Source organism: Morone saxatilis, unplaced genomic scaffold (genome assembly GCF_004916995.1).
Source record: "Morone saxatilis isolate NCDOM2014 unplaced genomic scaffold, NCSU_SB_2.0 Contig9, whole genome shotgun sequence".
Lineage (NCBI taxonomy): Eukaryota > Metazoa > Chordata > Actinopteri > Moronidae > Morone > Morone saxatilis.
In genome coordinates this window covers 14018441-14032490 of record NW_023340268.1, presented here as the reverse complement: position 1 = coordinate 14032490, position 14050 = coordinate 14018441, and the positions used below count along the sequence as shown (strand labels likewise).

Below are 14050 nucleotides of genomic sequence, written 5' to 3'. Positions count from 1 at the left end.
ACTGGTCCCATCCACCTCCACGATCTGGTCATTCACCTTGATCCTGATGCACACACACACACACACACAAATGAATCATCATTTGCATCATTCAACACGAGTATTACTGTCTTTGGTTTACGGATGATTCTCTTGAAAATGACTAACTAGTCTACAGAAATAAATGTCAAAATAACATCATGACTTATGCAGCTAAACTACTACAAGAGGCACAAGGGACAAACAAACTGGCCTATCATGCATATTCTGATTATTTTCACAATAACAGGGCCAGACTTTCCACTGCAATAGCTCCCGACTATTGCCTAACCAAGAGACAGAAGTGATGAGGCTCAAAACAAACTAGGAGGGCCAACAAGGGCATGGAGGCCAGTGAGCCATTCCCTGGGCCACAACACAGCCGACATTTTTGCTCTGGTCTGGACACGATGAGAGGTCAGCTAAGCTCCTGACCTAAAATGAAACTCCTGATGATCCACTATTAATGACAGAGGATCGTGAACAAATCCATTCAAAGAGACGTCCACGCTCAATATTTAATTCAAATCTACTCGGAAATTTGCATAAAAACAAGACTAAGAGGTTATCTGAATAATTTCTTTGACACATGAATAAAACAAAAAGTAATTCTCATTATTTTTCAACAAAACAGCATATTGTTCTTATACTTCCCTGCTTGAAGGCACAACACATGCATCATTTTCTTCTACAACAAACCACTTTGGTCTCTCCTGCTTCTACTAGTGCTAACAACATACAAGGAGCCTGCAAAAATGTAGGACTTCTACGAGTTTATAAGCACAGACGATTCAATTACACTATCCAACTATTACATTTTCATTATATAAAATGGTCCAATCAAACCAGTACAACCACTCTTGAGACTGGAGAGTGATGGCACCTGTGAGAACTGAGAGGATAATGAACTACTGTTTCATGAGAGTTTTAACTAGTTCTACAGAGATCACTGAACATGCACCATTACAGATTCTATTTATCCTGAACCTTTAGACAAACCCATTCTACCTCACGCACAATTTCTAAATATAATGAAATACATCCGAACAAGCTGACTCCAAGCGAAACGTTTGCACATTACAGTTGAAGTTTTGCACAAGTTTCCTGCAAAGCTAAGCTCAAAATCAAGCATGTTCTGTGATGGCTGCATCCGTAACTGGAGTAACCAGCGTCCTTTCAGCTCCTGTCTCACTCTGTCACAACATAAAGCAGCTGCATAGCAGGATTTAAAATGACAGTGACACATCAACCAGAGCTGTCACATGGATGTATAGAGCCTGAGAGGTTGACAGGGTGAGAGCTGGTTGTCTGTCAGTCAGCAGCTCGGACACTTTTCTGACCTTTATGGCATCAAACATTTCAATTTGGCTATGTGTGGCCGAGGCTGGTTGACACACAGCGCATACAAATAAACCAAAACACACATACACACCTTCATCTCATAACCTCCATATCACCCCAGTACACACACACACACCTAGGGTCATCTGCACCAGACAAAACAATGAGCCACAGCCAAGCCCATCTATCTGTCTGCCTGTGAGTGTGTGTGTATGCGCGTCAGACCATTGAGTCTGACTCAGCAAGAGAGAGAAAGCCCTATAGCTGGAAAAGGTAAGGATGGAAGGAAATTACATTCTGGCTGGTGACTCCTGGTTTGCGTGTGTGTGTGTGCATGTATGTGTGTGTGTAAGAGAGAGAGAGTGAGAGTGAGATAGCGCTTAAAGGATATTTATGAGTATTATCGTCTTCAGTTAATTTATCTTATATTGTGATGAAAGTTTATTGTGAAATCCATGGGGACACAGGCAGATTCAGAAAAACGGATTATTATTGCAACCAAAGGATTGTGGATGAGTGGGCGTGTGCATGGCTTGCATACTAAAGCTTGGGTTCATTGGAACAACAGTACTACTGTCTACATAAGATTTTACTGATTTTATTATGTGTGGTCACCAGTGTTGGGCAGTAACGTATTACTAGTAATAGTATTACTTTCAACAGTAATGAGTAGTGTAATTAATCTCTTTGAAATATTTTTTTTAGATACATTAAAAAGAGAAAAAGTTAAAGGAAATGATCTCAATTTAATGAATAAGGCATTTAGTAATGTATGACACCAAAAAATATATTTAAAAAAACATATGCTTATTGTGAAAGTTTTTTATATATATTTTTTGGTCTTCATATTGAGTCTACATGTGCAGTTTGAATAGAAAATATGCAGGCAAAGTCAAAATAAGGGACGAAGAGTGTACAGTCACGCTAGCAGCTCTGTGAGACTGTATGGGCTGTACTTAGGCACAGACTGTGGTTTGAGCTAAATGCTAATGCCGGCATGCTAACATGTTCACAATGACAATAACGTTATGAGCATGTGTAATATTTACCATTTTCAACATCTTATTTTAGTGTGTTAGCATGCTAACAATGGCTAATTAGCACTAAACACAAAGTAGACTTCTCCCTCTTGGTACCATAAAAGTCATTGTAGAGAGATGAGAACCAGTAAAATTTACAACTTTATTTAAACGTTTATTTTAAATAAAGGAGAAAAGGCTCAAATCTGAAGGCTCAGAAATGAACTGAACTTGAGCTTTAGCACAGCCTTCCTCTGATCTTTTCATACTTTTCCCACTCACTAAAAGAACTTAGACTTTTTGGAATCAGTGCGACTGTCATCTTAGAACAGGATCAACTTTTGTCACTTTTGAACAAGCTGTTTCTTTTCCCCACTCTCTATTCCTTTGCCCCATCTCTCTGCTCGCTACATTTTAACTAATCTCGCTCTCATGTGTTCCTGAAAATGCCAACCCTGGCTGCTACATAAAAGAAAAAAAATTAATCCCCAAATGAAAACATACCTACCGCAAACAACCCCAGTGCACTAAGGTTCCTGGGTGTGTATGCTGAGCTTACAGTACTTACTGCTCTCACACTGCATGGAATGGAAGTGCCTATCTGTTTTTTTAATCTGTTTATGGGGAACCTGAACCACACAGATACACTAATAGGTAGAAGCTGGTGGTTTAGAGGCACAAAACCACAGCTCGCCTGCTGGGAAGCTGTCATTTCCTCCTCTACCCCTGGCTGAGTTGCTTACTCTGCACTGTTCACGCTTTATAATGCACACAGACACAATACGGTTTCTCCCTCTCAATAAGACACACACACATACACACACACACACACAGACAGACATCTTCCAGGGACATACATAGAGACACAGACACACTGTGAATATGGAGGCCTATAAAAAAAAAAAGTCTCTCATTTTCTGCAGACTAACTTTTGCAAACTGACACAGAATACAAGAGATAATACACTCTAATGCGTTGTCTCTGTCACACAATACACTTACAGTGCACACACCTACGCACTGTACAGTCCTGTGTGAGACTTCATGTCCCAGACTGTGCCTCTCCCAGTGGATTTAATCCCAACCCCTGCTGCTAAATCTGACAGGGACAGAGTGTGACTCTGTGTGTGTGTGTGTGAGAGTGAGAAGAGGTGGTGGTGGGTAAATGGAAACCAAACAGCTGATTAATTGCTGTGTGTATTTTTGTACAATAAGTGAAATGTGAATCTTTGTCCCAGCACACGCTGAGCTTTCACGTGCTCTCATCTGCTTTAACGTGTCTCCAGACTCATTAATCGCTCACTGACATGTGTGATATCCAGCAAGGAAAGCAGCGCTCACCTGCCGTCTCTCTCAGCAGCTCCGCCCTCGATGACGGTCTTGACGAAGATGCCCAGTTTCTCCAGCCCTGCGTCAGCACCGACGCCCATCCCGATGATACTGATCCCCAGGCCGTCGTCGTCTGGAATCACACGGACCACGTAGTTAGTTGTGGTCTCTGTAAGTGTGCGATGGGGCACAGCAGGGTTAAGGCTCTCCATTTCGTAACTTTCCAGTGAGCTTGGATCAAACTCAAAATGGCTCCTAGTAAACTGATGTCAGCTAGATGGAACACCTGATTTATTAATGGAGAAGACTAGATATTTACGATTGGCTTGGTATTACACACATAAATATGAAACGTGCTGAATGGGAAATTCCCTTCCAGTGTAGCATCCGTCCATCTCTATTCCGCATTAATTATTCACAAGTTGTTAGGGTTACATAATGGGGAGGTGGATGAAACCTTACAACATGAAGTCATTCTATTTTAGGTTCTTGGCAATACTGGATTTCAACACAGGAAAAACCTCAACAGGAAAAGACAAGTGAAGAAGATGAAATATCACCTCTTTGTAGCTCATGCTGGGGAATTAGAACAAACTGTGCTCTACAATGTCTTTTAATGTGATCTAAGGAGATTTGTAGTGAACTGCTGCATTTAAACAGGATGCTTAGAAGCAGTGAAATTAGCCAGCCTTATCTTCAATGGTTGGGCCATAAATTCAGTAAATCATAACAGAGGAAAAGAAAAAACTGAAGAACCTGCATAGATAGAATAAAAATAGAAATATGCCACCTTTAATTTTTCTTTAGTGACATCCCATATGTAGGTGAATCTGTCTGCTGGGTATAATGTATAACTGACAAGATCCACCTCCTCGTTACAATGTTCTTAGATTTCCTTTCCCACCTTTCTCCAGCTCCACAGGGAAGAGCTCCAGTTTCTCCACCCTCTTCTCCAGCTCATACTCTGCGGAGGAGGCCACAGGATCCACCTCTTCGTTACGTCGGTCGTAGTCCTCATTGGAGTAGGTGTTGAACACCTGGAGAGGGAGCACAAGGAGTTAGCGGAAGTGGGCGCACGGAATTAAATATAGCAGCTGGTTCAAGTCATAGAGCTAGAAATCACCTGGACCACATTAGCAGCATGATTCTGGATGTTAAATTAAGTTTTAGAAAGGCATTACTGTACCTAATGGCTAATAATGAGTAAGCAAGTTTACACTTATTAGCAATTACAACTCATACAAGTATGACAAGACACTTTTTTTTAATGATAACAGTGGTTGCTCTCCAGGCAGATTAATGCTCTTACTTTACAAGTTTATGACTATTGGTGGAAGTAAATAAGAGCTTTTGTGTTCCAAACCAAGATATAGTTGGTAAATAAAACCCAGTGTAACAAAGCCACAACTACAACCAGCCCATTAACCAACAGGAAACTGTAGTGTAGAGAAACATAATGAGGAGGGACAGGGAGGCCTTTCTCCTCCTCTAAGCTGCGTGGCCCTCGTAAGAATCTTTCCTCCACAGCAAGAGGCAGGCCGTCACTTCACATCTCATCCCGGGCCAAGCGCTCCCACTGCTCTCTGCACCAAAGAGGAAGGGGAGGAGGTGAGATAGCTGTGCACAAGCAGACTCCAACATGCATGCTGTTGTCACGTCTGTAGTGCGGCGTTCTGCAGAATGCTGGCTGATGGTGCTGAATTAAGGGGTATGCGCAGTCTACACGCAGAGTGTGTGTGTGTCAGACACCTGGAGACACACACACTGATTGCAGCTGCTATCCCAGAAAATCTGAGAAATTAGCTACATTCACCACATGGCTCCTACAGGCAAGGAGGTCGGGGGAGAGGGATATCGCACATTTAGCTTGATTACGTCAATCATTATCAAAGTTATTCTCGACGCTGTGATCACATGAATCAGAACTACAGCAGATGAGGGAAATAAACTGTCACAAACTGCACTGAGGATGCAAATTATATCTGGTTCCCACAGAGTTTTATCACATCCTGTAATGTCACCGAGCAAGTCAGCCACTTCCTATCTAGGGGCCCTGACCTTTTTTGAATAGGGTGAAAGAGGAAATATAATCTCGGTAGAGATCAATAAGGCGACATCTCACATCCCATGCAATGACTAAAGCCAGATTTATGTTCATCACTTGGTACGTATGTGTGCAGAAATGGAGGAAGATCTCAGCTGCGTACGGACGAACATAATAACCGGCAAACAAGTTCAAAACATTAAAAAATGCACGAAAAGTGTCAATCAAGATATTTGTGCTTTTAGTTACGCATTTTTCACGCTGTAGCGGATGTAGCAAACTACAGTAAATAAATAAATAAGTGGCACTACATTTAAGAGACTCTGTGCTGGTTGTACACACAGCTTGGGCACATTGATGTAGCGTGATGCTGCCAGGGTTGGTGTTTATTCTTTCCTCTGTGTGAACCTGCGTGAGCTCTATCCATGACCTCGCTGTCATCAATCATTCAGTGTGATCAACAGCTCTGCATTATTAATGGCCCCATGCACACACACGCACACACCCATACACACGTCACATATATACATGTACATAATGTTGTGCGTATGATTAAAGATATATAAGCACACAAATACTCAGGAATGTAAAATACATTCACCCCCTCTTTCTCCACACACACACACACAATATATATATATACCAATGCACAAACACACATTGCTGACGAATGCTAACACCAGCGCTGTCCTGGATGTCCTGGACACGATGCTACCATTGGCAGTCAGTACACTCTCTAATGGCCTCTCTCTGTCACTGTGTGCTATCTACAAACACATTAGCATGTGGCCAGTCAGACAGAGAGAGACAGAGGTCATGAGGAAAGATGAGGACAGATGAGGGTGGATCCGTGAGAGGAGGCAAGTGAAAAAGAGACAGAGGAGGTTCAGCGATGGAGATAGATAAGAAAAGGGCCAGAGAGGGAATTCAAAACAATCTGAGAGACAGATGAACTGAGAAGGCACAGGATGGACAAGAGAGCAATGGTGACTGAGAGACAGAGAGTGACAAGTTAAATGAAAGAGCATGCACATGGGAAATAAGAATAGGTAGGCAGAAAGAGAGTGAAAGAGAAACAGAGAGACAGACTGCATTATCAAATGGAAAGCATTTACGCACAAGATAAAGGAACCTGACGGTTGTCATATATCTCCATATTGTCTGAAAAAACATCTGGTTCCCTCTGAGGACAGGCCATGTCCAGTCAATTCGGTAAATATTAAGGCACCCAAAGAAAGAACGCAGCTCAAAAATTACCCTTCCTACATTTTTTGAGCCATTTTCATCTACAGAGGGAGCCTCTTGTAAGTCCACCATTTTCAACTGCCATGTTTCTACAGTAGCCCAGAACGGACAAACCAAACACTTGCTCTAGATAGGGCCTTTAGATTTTTGTGGCCACCGTAGTTCCTCCTGCATGCATGAAAGGCTGAGCAGTATTCAAATGGTTGCAACCTGCAACTTTACTGCTAGACGCCACTAAATCCTACACACTCTCCTTTTGATAACAGATTCAACTTATGTTTAATATGTTTATTATAAATCAAGCAACATTTTTACATTGATTTATATAATATCTTCTTCTTCTCTGTAGATAATTGGATTATGTTCTGCCAAAAAACACGTTTTGATTTGAAGCAAGGAGGAGGGATAAGGGAAAAAATCTGATTGTGAGATGGTACAATAATGTGTGTGACTGTGTTTAACCTTGGCGGTATGGTAGGACACTGCTGCCTGCTGCTTGTTTTACTACAGGGAGCTGAAAAATGGCCAGAGTACAGGACCAGGCCTGCAGCTGGCAACCACAAGTCTGACAGCTGTGGAAGAGACAGTTAAGGCTGCAGCTAACCATACATATAATATATATAGCTATATTCAAACAACATTTACTTATATATGTGTGTATATATATATCTATATATATATATATATATAGATATATATATATATATATACCTCTGCCCTTCATGGATATATTACAGGAATGGCTGACTGCATGGCTCTTGGGATTGGCAAGGTTGGTCTGTTGGTGGGTCAGCCAGAAATGCCCTGATGTAGTAAAATTCATGGGGTCCAAATTATTACTTCTACTGACTTTTCCCCTAATGTCACTATGAAGTAGATATATGTTGTTCAAGGGAAAAACCTTGACAACTACCTGACTGATTGACATGAAATTTACTTTTTTTTTGTCCCTAGTGGATACATTTTAATGACTTTGTTGATCCCCCGACCTTCCCTCTGGCGCCACAAACAAGTTTAAATTTTTGCTTCAGAGTTAAATACCTTGATGACTACGGGATCGCTATGAAATTTGGTTCATACATTCATGTTTCCCACAGGATTAGTCCTACTGACTCTGATGATCCACTAACTTTGTCCCAAACTGGTTCATGACTAAATACTTGTGTTTAGTGCTAATTCACAAATGTTAGCATGCTATTGCTCTAAAATAAGATGATGAACATGGTAATGATGATATATACTGTCAATGGATTACACACGTTAATGACCAGAGCTTACATGGCTGTACATTCGTTTTAAACGTTTTAAAGGAGAAACGTTATTGCAGGCTTTCACAGGATGTACAATCTGAGGCAAACAAACAGGGTGCAAACAGTGACAGAGCTGACACAACCCAACATTATCTGCATGTAGGGAATGACTCAAGAGATATAATAAATCTTGACAGCTACATCGAACCTAATATGACGCGTATCACTACGTTGACCCACATAATCCAATAAACTGATCCCTTGGAAACAGCGATGTCAGAGCATTTCAACCTTATCTGCTTTAATAGCGGTGTGAAATCTATATCCTGATCACGTCAAGATGACAAACACCTACAGATTTCCACTTTCAAGTACAGTTGGTGTGTGCTGAGGTAGGTCATTTTGCTCGACTGTAATTCCATTTTTATTGAAGAGGCAGCGCACAAGGACAACCACTAAATGTGGAAGTACACTGGAGTATAATGGGCCGTCTCCCCATGTGGCCCCTCTGGAATTGAATTGGAAAAGTCTTTTGTAGGATTAAACACAACACACAACCATTTACATGTAAATATATTCCTCTACGCTGCCTGCACTTCTTTTCAGGCTTAACGCACTACTTTGGATGAAAAAAGCTTGTGCCAACAAAAACCTGATTTTGAGGATTGATATAAAAGTGCCTTATTTTCAGATGGCTGGGCACATACATTTAAAATCATAAAATATGGTTTAAAATACTTTTATGGAGTCTAATGGTGCTTGCTGAGTACATCTTGCTATCAAATTTTAATGGAGAAAAATCAAAAACTTCTGCACATTATATTACATAATGATAATACATGTAGGAACCATAACATCCTCTTAAGATGGGAGCCAGGAAATACACTCGTCTTCTTACACCCACTCTTTCAGTGTAATAGCACTTCTGATCCACCCACGCACTCATACACACACACATACAGTACGCATACAGGCACACCACTTTCTCTGATATCTAACATACACACTGTAATATCTGATAATGACTACCTTTCCTCTTTCTCATTTTGTCATTCCTCACTGTATCAACCAATATCTCTTCTTTTCCTCTGCCGAGGCTCATATTTCATCCAAACAACACACTGATCGATGCCCCTGACACCAAAACACACACATTTTAGTGTGTCATCAGTAATCAAACCCCTTGAAATGGACTTACTGTCACTTCAGTGCGGACATCAGTTCTGTTTGGGCATCCACAGATTGGCAGTCTCGTTATCTGATCTCCAGGAGGAAGGAGGGATTTTGGTTTGACTGTTAAAATGCGGTTTTACTGTCATTTGTGGATGCTGCTGCAGCAGCTGTGATTCTGCAGATGCCTGCAGATGCCAATGACTTTATTAAAGCTGAGCCCTCTCACTCAGTGTAAGTGCCTCTCACTCTCCCTATATTTGTACATTGGTGTTTGAGTACGTACTGCTATTAATGCACATCGGGTATTTAAACGATAAAAGTATGCAGCCGGTTTCATTGCAGGTACATGTCTGCACAAGCACGCATGCATGTACATGTCCAGCCAGTGTCCTGAATGAAGATTCATCTCACTGCCTGTGGTGCTAGATGATGACCCCTCAGCCGAATAATGTCTGTCTGTCTGTCTGTCTATCCGAGCTGTTGGACTCGCCCGATGGCTCCCCTCCGCTACAGAGGACTGTGGATTACCAAGGGCACAATAAACCACAGGGGAGGAGAGAGCAAGAGGGAACAACAGAAACATGGGAATGGGATGGAGGAGAAAAAAGGTTGAAAAAGGAGTTAATGTTTGAATGGGGAATAGAGGAAGGGGAAGTTAAATGAGAGATGGTGGACTGGGATAAAACAAAGAGGACAAATGAGGGGACAAAAGAAGAGATGCAGGAAGCATCAATATGATGAGAAAAGTGGAGGAGTAGGAAATGAAAAGGAAGAATCGAGTTTACAGAGGATGGCAGGCAATATCCACTGAGAGAGAAACAGAGTGACTCATATGATTCATGGGTTACAGCAGCAGCAGACAGTCAGGCTATTGAACAGTGAAACAGGCAATAAGAGAGAAATAAAGAAAAGAAAATGGAACAAAAAAAAAAAGAAAAGCTAAGGAGCAGGCGAGGCTAGGGGTAATTTGCTCCAGGGTTGTCTGAGTCCCTGCCTAAGATGTCACGGCATGGTGCCCATGCTCGGCCAACCGCCTCTGATGGTATTAAACCGGGCCTTTGGTGTGTGGGTGCCAGTCCCGTCGCCCGCCCCACACCTTCCAGACAGTGGACGCTGCCCAGGGCAATAAGAGGCTGGGAAACCCAGGAGAAATGTTCCTACTGCTGTGGCACGAGCCCAGCAAACCCTGCAGTGGATTAACTACAGCCTGGCACATACACACACATACACACACACAGCCTTTGCAGCGACAGCTCAGCACATTTACATTCCATCACTTCTACCTGTGGCCACCCACCCACTCACACAACACCATGCCGGAGAGCTGACAGGTGCTGAAGAAAGTGTCTGAATGCTGAAGGGACGAGACGGTTGCTGATGATGGAAATAAATTCATGTTTTGCAAGAACAGACTGAGACTGACAGATATAAAGACGTGGAGACGGGAATGAGTAAGAGTGAGAAAAGAGAGAAAGAAACAGATACATTCAGTAACCCGTTAGATAAGAGAGAATTGTACAGGATTTTACAGTCAATTGGAGGCCAACCTTTCTGTCATTTTGACGTACATCACCCCTCATCATCTGAGGAAGTGACACTTACTTTTGACACGTCAGGGAACGGCATCTCAATCTAACAAGTCAGCATTTCTTTTTTTAACTTCAGATGGAGCTTCTGCATATACAGCAGACACACATGCTGTTCGTACTAGAGGAGATCTTTGAGAGAAATACACAGCCAAGATGTACTCTTTTCAAAATGTAATTAAGATGTCATTTCAGACTTGCGTTCTCATTCAAAGGGGGAAAACTCAGCTCCGATTTTTTGTTTCAGCTGGTCTTTCTGTAGCCGGCTTGTTTTTTTGCCCTCAGGAATGAACTTCAGTCCACACAATACCACTGGGTGCTATGACTCCCACCAACAAACCCAGCCACTGCCCAACTATAGGACGAGAGGCACAGAGAGTGAGGGGGGGAGGACAGAGAGAGAGAGAGAGGGGTCAGCGTTAAAAGGGAAGAGCATAGTAAACAACTGCAACTGAATGGCTGCAGACAATGCACTGCTTTCTTTCATATCTTGGTCATATACAGTGAGTGGGAGGCTGGGATCAGTAACACAATAACAACATGTTGCTTGTTACAGTACTGATGCTCTAATGCCCACTTGCTATGCTATGAAATTCATTATGCCGTAACAATGACTTGGCAGAGTTTGGGACCACATTCAGTATTCCTATTCACACACACAGTAGAATAGCCACTATGTGTGATCTGGGATAATTCTACTTGCGGCACAAATGTGAGAATGCATTAGTGTTTTTTACGGGAATCAGTCCAACAGTTGGTGTTTCAGACAGTTCACCTTAATCATGTTCCTCACTCACGATAAACAAGGACATGGTGACAATGCAGCAGTCTGAACCTTCCTCAGCGCCGGCTTAGCAAACACTGAGAACATTGTGTCGCTCAGACACTCTGTTCTGTGCAGTTTTTTTACTGCAATAAAAAACTGTCAGCGCAGACGATATCATAAGCAGACGACCAGATCAGGGTAGGTGGGGGTTGGATGATGGTTCATGACACAGCCCACTGTGTTGCAACTGACCAGCCTTAGAAACCGCAGGGTACGTCTTGCCTTTCCTGGATCATTAAAAATGCATCCCCCAGGGAGGATCGGGTGGCTCCGAAACAAGCAAACAAAAACACCACTGCATTAATAATGGAGTGACTAAGCTACATGCGCGCACAAATACACACACCTGAGTTTGGAGTAGTTGTACCTGTCAGAGATAAGACAGGAAGCAGAAAATTCTTGGAGTCATGATGCTGTGCTTTTTCATTCATAGTTTGACTACTACACAAAAACATTTAATATGATAGTTTGGGTTGAATATTAATACTTCTGGATTGTTTACGCTGACATTTTAGCTCACATTACTACATAATCATATATAAAGCCATCAAACAAGTTTCTACACCACTAGATGATTTGTAAAAAGCCTAGCTGTTAGTCAAGATTTTCGATTTAGCCTCCCTGAAAGAGGCTTAACCAAAATACCCGACTGTCGTTCTGCCTGAGATCAGCTGCTGTTTTTTTGCTGGTCTAACCAAAATGTCAACTGCTGTATAGCTGCTCTAGCAAAGTATTGGAACTCCCTCCCAACAAAACCCTGTTCTCCCCTATTATGCCCAGCCACAGATTGCATAATTAGGAAGTTGACAGCCAGCTTCACTCAGCTCACAGAGGGAAAACACTCGAATTCAGGGCAGAAGAGAGATTGACTGGGTGCTAAAGAATATATCCATATACAGAAAATTATGTTACGCAAAAACCTGGCAAAATACCATTTAGCAGCAGTTTTTCCATGCTGTGAGTTGCAGACTTCAACTCAATCATGGAGAATGATTGAAACAGAAAGGACTTACATTTCTGCAAAATGGATTTTATTGGAAAAGGCATCCACTGCAACACTACGCTATATTGAAAGAGGCTAAGCTGTAGCAATGCCGTGCAGACCTAAATACTATTTCAAAATGACATTGCCAAATTCCATGTCAGTATTTGTTCCAAAAGTCAGGCAATGCTGTTACACATATACCATCAGCCAGAAAGACAGACTGCCCTAAAGTAGAGCAATCCTTTCCATCAGAAAACACGGTCAGAAAGCAAAGTTCCTGGCTGGAGGCCATCTCATTTGAGCTTGTGAAGCACAAGACTGTATTAGGTGGTGCTCCAGATAAGGATGTTAGAATCACACAGATGTTTACTCTAGATGCATCTATGTAACAACATTGTTGGATTTGAACAGTAATGTAGCTACAGTAGGGAGGACAGGCCGTAAGTTACATCCTGACAAAAAACTCAAGAGTCTCTGTTGTCATGTATTGTATTAAGGGCAGTCAAATGAGCTCCCACATGACAAAATAAATGACTGTCTCTAAATGCCCGGCACTGGGAGGGTGCTAGTTGGCATTTTCTCTGTTTCTAAGCATCAGCGACTTTGTCTTTAGGTTCTTTCACGCTCCACCAAAGTACAAGATGAGTCTCTGAATTGGTTTGATGTACTGCAGCCCGAGATGCAAACTCGCATTACGGCAAAAGTACAAAGAAAGGAATGTGTGTAGGTTGTATTTGAAACCAAGTGTTTGCAGGGTGATCTAATCTGCTAGCATAGAGATATCCGTCTGAGGCAGGTCACTTTGATTTGGGGGTCTAAATTGGGGACACAGTAAAATGTGTAAAGACTCAAATTTAAAGCCCTGGTTCTTAGCAATAATGCAATTTACATTATTAATTGTTGTTTATTCAGCTTAACAAATGAATGCAAAATAAACAACTTCAAATATTTTGATATGGAATAATATTAATAAATATCTTCTACTGGTAACTCTAAATAGCCTACAGCAATGGACAGATTATGAAACAGAAAGGCTTTGTGGTTATATTGCCATTGTCTATGTGTTTTTTGTGTCTCTGAAAGAAAGAAATGTAAACATTCAATTTACCCAGAAGCTCTGGGCCAGTACCCACTATGCACGTTCAATAATCCATTCATAAAATCAACAACCCAACTACCAACCCATCACCTTTTGACTCCGGGGGGGGGGGCTAGCGATGGCCAATCAGATTCCT

The 14050-nt window shown here is 41.9% G+C and overlaps 1 protein-coding gene across 1 annotated transcript in view; it reads right to left on the bottom strand.

Moving 5' to 3' along the window:
- The window catches only part of ppp1r9a (protein phosphatase 1, regulatory subunit 9A), a gene marked incomplete in the record, with an annotated part of 43593 nt that overhangs the window by 21769 nt on the left and 7774 nt on the right, over positions 1–14050 (bottom strand). The window contains 3 exon segments of the mRNA XM_035681529.1: positions 1–43; positions 3719–3839; positions 4611–4743. Coding sequence (XP_035537422.1) covers positions 1–43; positions 3719–3839; positions 4611–4743 — 297 coding nt within the window.